At 34.3% G+C, this 5135-nt stretch overlaps 1 protein-coding gene across 1 annotated transcript; it reads right to left on the bottom strand.

Moving 5' to 3' along the window:
• Positions 1–2441: 2441 nt before the first annotated feature.
• On the bottom strand, positions 2442–4184 carry LOC110735333 (thymidylate kinase-like). Its single transcript, XM_021915507.1, has 5 exons — positions 3993–4184; positions 3521–3568; positions 3287–3415; positions 2872–2967; positions 2442–2558 (listed from the first exon to the last, which is right to left on the bottom strand). Exons 1-5 carry the CDS (start codon positions 4182–4184, stop codon positions 2442–2444), a joined length of 582 nt encoding a protein of 193 aa, XP_021771199.1.
• Between the last annotated feature and the right edge of the window lie 951 nt (positions 4185–5135).

Genomic DNA, 5135 nt, shown 5'->3' with positions numbered 1-5135 from the left:
GTTGTTGTGGCTGTGATATGTGGTGAGTGGTCGCTGATGTTTTGTGGTGAAGGGGGCAGCAGTGGTGGAGCTGGTGGTTGTTGTTGGCGGATTGGTGGCTGGAGGTGGTTCTTGGTCTGAGGTGAGTTGATGAGTGGCTGAAGTGTGGGTGTGAGAAGGAGGAGCAGGGTCTGCTACTGCAGATTGATTTGAGTGCTGTTGCGGGGTTCATGTGCGGTGGAGCAGGTGTTGTAATGCTTGGGTGCGGTGGTGGTAAGGTGGTTCATGATTGGTGCTACTCTAGTGGTTGTTTGGTGTGTGGAAGTGGCTATTGACTTTTGACATAAATTCGGAAGCCGAAATCTCTTGACATAAAACCCGAACACCTACACAAAAAACCCGACACGAGGATAGAACAAAATATAATAAAATAAAACAAAGTAAAAATAAAATAAAATTAGTAAAAAAAATAAATGAATAAATTAAAACAAATAAGAAAATAAAGTGAGAAACAAGGAACTTATTATATAACAAGAACTAAAAACCTAAAATATAAACATAGAAAATAATAGAAATTAAATAAATTAAGAAAATAAGCTAAAAACTATTAAAAAATACTAAAATACATAAAATAAAGATAAAAGATGAGAATAAGCAAATAATAGAAATAAAGAACAAAATGAGCTAAATTATTGGAAAATAAGCCGGAAAGCGACTCAATAAACACCCTAAAAGTGACATAAAAGTCACTTATCACTAGCATGAAGCAAACCCTCACTAAGCTTCATGGTATGTTGAAGCAAGCCGAGTAAACTCTCAAAGATGAGGGAAAACATGATATGCTCATGGTGAAAAGGGGCAAGCCGTTCAAGCGCATTGGGCAAAAAGAAGAAATGCTTCAAAGGGAAAGGTAAGAAGAACTTTTTGCCTAAGTCGAAAGCTACCAAGCACAACAAGGAAAAGAAGGTAGAATCTTATAAATCTGATTCTGAATGCTTCTATTGTAAGAAGAAGGGAAATTGGAAGAGAGATTGCCTCAAATTTAAGGAAGATAAGAAGAACGGAACCGTTTCTTCTGAATAAGGTATATTCATTATAGACTTAATCTTCACTAGAACAACATCATGGGTATTAGATATTGGATATGGCTCACACCTTTGTTCAAATTCTTAGGGACTAAGGAACGTTAGGAAGCTAGAGAAGGGAGAGGTTGAACTCCGGGTCGGCAATGGAGCCAGAATTGCGACCGTATCTGTTGGAACTCTTAGTTCGTCTTTGCCCTCTAAGCTTGTTTTGGAAATTGATAGTTTTTACTATGGTCCCAACATTACCAAAAACATCATTTCAATTTCGGCGTTGGACGCCAAAGGGTTTGAATTTTAAGTAAAAGACAATGAATGTTCGTTTTATCTCGATAATGTTTTATATGGTATCGCACATTCTGAAAATGGTCTATAATGTGATTTGATGAATGTCATTTACGGCACTCATAGGGTAGTCTTTTAGGATGATTTCATCCCTTTATCATGCTTTCTTATCTTATTTTTGGTCCTTTTTCCACTAGTAGAAAAAGGCTCATTTGCGTCGCTCATTTATAGTGTATTTGCGTCGCTTCTATGAGCGATGCAACTGCTCGCGACGCAAATGACTTTTTTGATAAACTTATTTTTTTGTCATTTGCGTCGCTCCTTTATAAATAAGCGACGCAAATGACTCTTCTGACAAACTTATTTTTTGTGATTTGCGTCACTCTTTTATAAAGGAGCGACGCAAATAACTCTTCAGATAAACTTATTTTTTGTTATTTGCGTCCCTCCTTTATAAAAGAGCGACGCAAATGACTTTTCTGATAAACTTATTTTTAGTCATTTGCGTCGCCCCTTTATAAACAAGCGACGCAAATGACTCTTCAGATAAACTTTTTTTGTTATTTGTGTCGCTCCTTTATAAACAAGTGACGCAAATGACTCTTCCAATAAACTTATTTTTTGTTATTTGCGTCACTTGTTTATATAGGAGTGACGCAAATGACTGAGTAGACAATACAAAACTGCTGTATTTGCGTCACTTGTTTGTTTAATGAGTGACGCAAATGAGGTGAAATTATTATTATTTTTTTAATTATAATATAATAATTGCCTTGTATATGTTTGTAGTACCTGTTTTCCTAGGTATAAAGTAATATGCTAACGCTAATATAATTGAAATTAAAATGCAATATTATTGAATAATGCAAATGTAAATTTCGGCAGAGTCTCCTTTGTAATTTGGCCTACCCATAAAATTTCCAAACCATGTTTCTTAACCAAATCAACGTATAATACAACTCCAACTTCTAGAATTAAACTTAAAGGTAGAAGTACCTCAACAGCTCAACCTAGAGTTCAAAACGTGGTAACTACTGATTACTGACTATAGTATACAATTTTTCCCAAGCGAGCAAGAGGCATATGGCAGCTTGCCTATTGTGACCAGAAGTGAGAAAGAGCCCTTCCATTTTTGCAGGCCGCAACACACTCAAGCACATATTCTCTGAGCTTCTTCTGGACTTTTTCCATTGGCAAACAGGCATCAACCATCTGTTATCATTCAGCATCGTATGAAAATCTAGATGGCATTATTACGGAATTTGATGAAACAGCAACTATCTCACAGAATCTAGTTAAAAAACATAATTTACAAAAATAAAAAGAACATTGCAAGAAACTGGAACATGTTTAAGTAATAGAAAATTAGTATAACCTACACTACATAATATTGTAGGCATCACTATAATGACACTATGCAAGATAAAGTCACCACTGTCAAACCTATTAACCTTACAACCTTACCAAAATCGCAAAATAAACATTGCAAGCTATAAGTTTTTAAGGAATCATGAATAGAAATTACCCATCCATGAGGCATCATGAAGAGCCTGGTATTTTTCTCTGACCTTCCCTTGAAAATCAAGACGCTCGTATCTTTCATCACCATAACCACCTCTTTCTGCATTTATAAAAAAAAAAGATATTAGGATATGCTTTGATCTGAATTTTTAAGATTTGGTGGAATATGACTTGCCTTTACAGATATAACAATAAGATGCGCCTTGAATTTTTTTTCAAATATATTATTAATTATTTGTAAATTGTATAACCTTCTTTCAACTAAGGACCATGATAAAGATGGAAAGTAATACAACAGTAAAGCAATTGGCATACTTATTCAATTTAGTGCATTAAAATTGTACAGTCTGATGCAAGCTATGAAAAAACTAAGATTTGGTTTAACAGCCATGTCTCAGATCTTATCAAATAAATGGTACGCCCCATAAATTCTTATCAGTGAAACTAAAGGCAAAATTCCTATCATGCCTATTTAAATGAAAGTATAACTCTGGTGATATATCAAGGTATAAGACCATGTCTGGAGCCAGCAATCCTATCTCTGGTGCCTGCACAAAGAGAATTGTGATCATATTGCGACTAAATAGTGATATGCCTGAGTTAACTGGTTGATTACTAAGAGTTGAAATCTTCAAAGCAAGTTGTCAACATACATCACACTCACTCGAAGATGGGTTTTCAACTTTTCCTCCATCATGGATCTGTAATTTTAGATGACAAAGTCAACAACTAAACAAGCATGTCACCAAAAAAACAGATTCATGAAGAAGTAAAGTTTACAACTTTAAATCACATTCTGAACTCCTGTCCCAATATACTTCAAAATCCCAGGGGAATAAAGACAGTTTTTTAAAAGTAATCTATCATAATTCCAACTACAATCTCCAGAATGTAATATAACCGAGAACGAATTACCCAAATTAAGCAATAAATAACAACATAGAAAGGAATTAGATTCAGCTAAACATAACATCAAACACATGGTATGCAACTCACAAATTATGTGTAAAAAAACAATCATAAAAAGAAAAAAGAAACAACCTTTCTCCCAACGATTAGCACTGAACAAAAGATGAATAGTATGATCATCCAAATTAGATTGATTGGAAAGATAAGATGCCCAACAGCAGTATTTCGATCTGGAAACCGCCATAACTCAGCAGAACACCCAATACTTTGCAAGTGAGAGAGAAGCTGAATACACTGAGAGCTCTTTCCACTTCGATCTAACCCTTCTAATACAACCAAAGCACCTCTTGATTGTAAATTGGGGTTTAGGGCAGAAACTTCAATTTTGTTGGAAGAATCATTCTCCATTTTTGTAGCAAAAATTGAACAATTTAACTGAAATTTAACATCCTGGTTTCTCCTTTGTGCTCCTGCAAAGTGCACCCAAGAAACAACTCAGATCAATATTTTGGTAATTAATATCAAAATCCTTCTTCTGTTGCAAAAGAAGATAACTGGGCATAAATTATATATCATTAGTAGTTATTACTTGTGAACTTCACTGTCATGTCTTTTCCTTGTCATCTGCCATGTAAACGGACTATTAGGATCCACACCAGGCTGTGAAATTTCCAAACCATGTTTCTTAACCAAATCAACGTATCTGAAAATTCAATAAAAAAAATGACAAAAGTTCTGTACTGAATAGCTCAAGACATTAGAGGATATGATGCAGAAAGAGTGCTAACTTTTCGGAATCAAAATTATCCAGGTACTCCCAAATCTTCGTCCCAGATAAATATGTAATCATATGGTGCCACAATGTCAGGATGTAGAAATCGTTTTTCATACCACCTTTAACCATACAATGAAAGAACGGATCAGTATGATAAAATTGATAATTAATCTGACCCAATTGCCTAATAACTAGAGTACTAACCATTTCGTCTGTTTTCGAGCACTGACATGGATAATTAATCATCATTCTATCATTTGTTCATTCTTAATTATCAACTAAAAATTAATTGAAAATAAATTAAAATTCCTCTCGTTCTTCTAATTTAAAATAATCAACAATAAATAAATACAAGAAAATCACAATTTCTGACAAACTCGAAATTTTATTTTCAACAGAAATGAACACAAATTAAGAACAAAATTAAAGAACTTAAACACAAATTAAGCACAAAATCAAATTACCTTCTCATTAAGAGAGCATTTGGACTGAACATAAGACTGAGGATCAAACCTATCATTCCGAAATGCGTTTGAGTTGATTTTTTGCTCGAAATGGGGGATTTTTGGTCGGAAATAATCAAT

Source organism: Chenopodium quinoa, unplaced genomic scaffold, assembly GCF_001683475.1.
Source record: "Chenopodium quinoa cultivar QQ74 unplaced genomic scaffold, ASM168347v1, whole genome shotgun sequence".
NCBI classification, from domain to species: domain Eukaryota; kingdom Viridiplantae; phylum Streptophyta; class Magnoliopsida; order Caryophyllales; family Amaranthaceae; genus Chenopodium; species Chenopodium quinoa.
The sequence above is the reverse complement of the archived record's forward strand: the minus strand, read 5'-3'. Positions and strand labels throughout refer to the sequence as shown.

What these genes read in the sequence shown, in the direction of transcription:
- LOC110735333 (XM_021915507.1), bottom strand. Translation starts at nt 4,184, where the DNA reads ATGGAGAATGATTCTTCCAACAAAATTGAAGTTTCTGCCCTAAACCCC. An exon ending in TTCCAGATCGAAATACTGCT is followed by an intron (nt 3,569 to 3,992) that starts GTTGGGCATCTT and finishes CTAAAATTACAG; the next exon opens with ATCCATGATGGAGGAAAAGT. An exon ending in TCATGATGCCTCATGGATGG is followed by an intron (nt 2,559 to 2,871) that starts GTAATTTCTATT and finishes GAATGATAACAG; the next exon opens with ATGGTTGATGCCTGTTTGCC.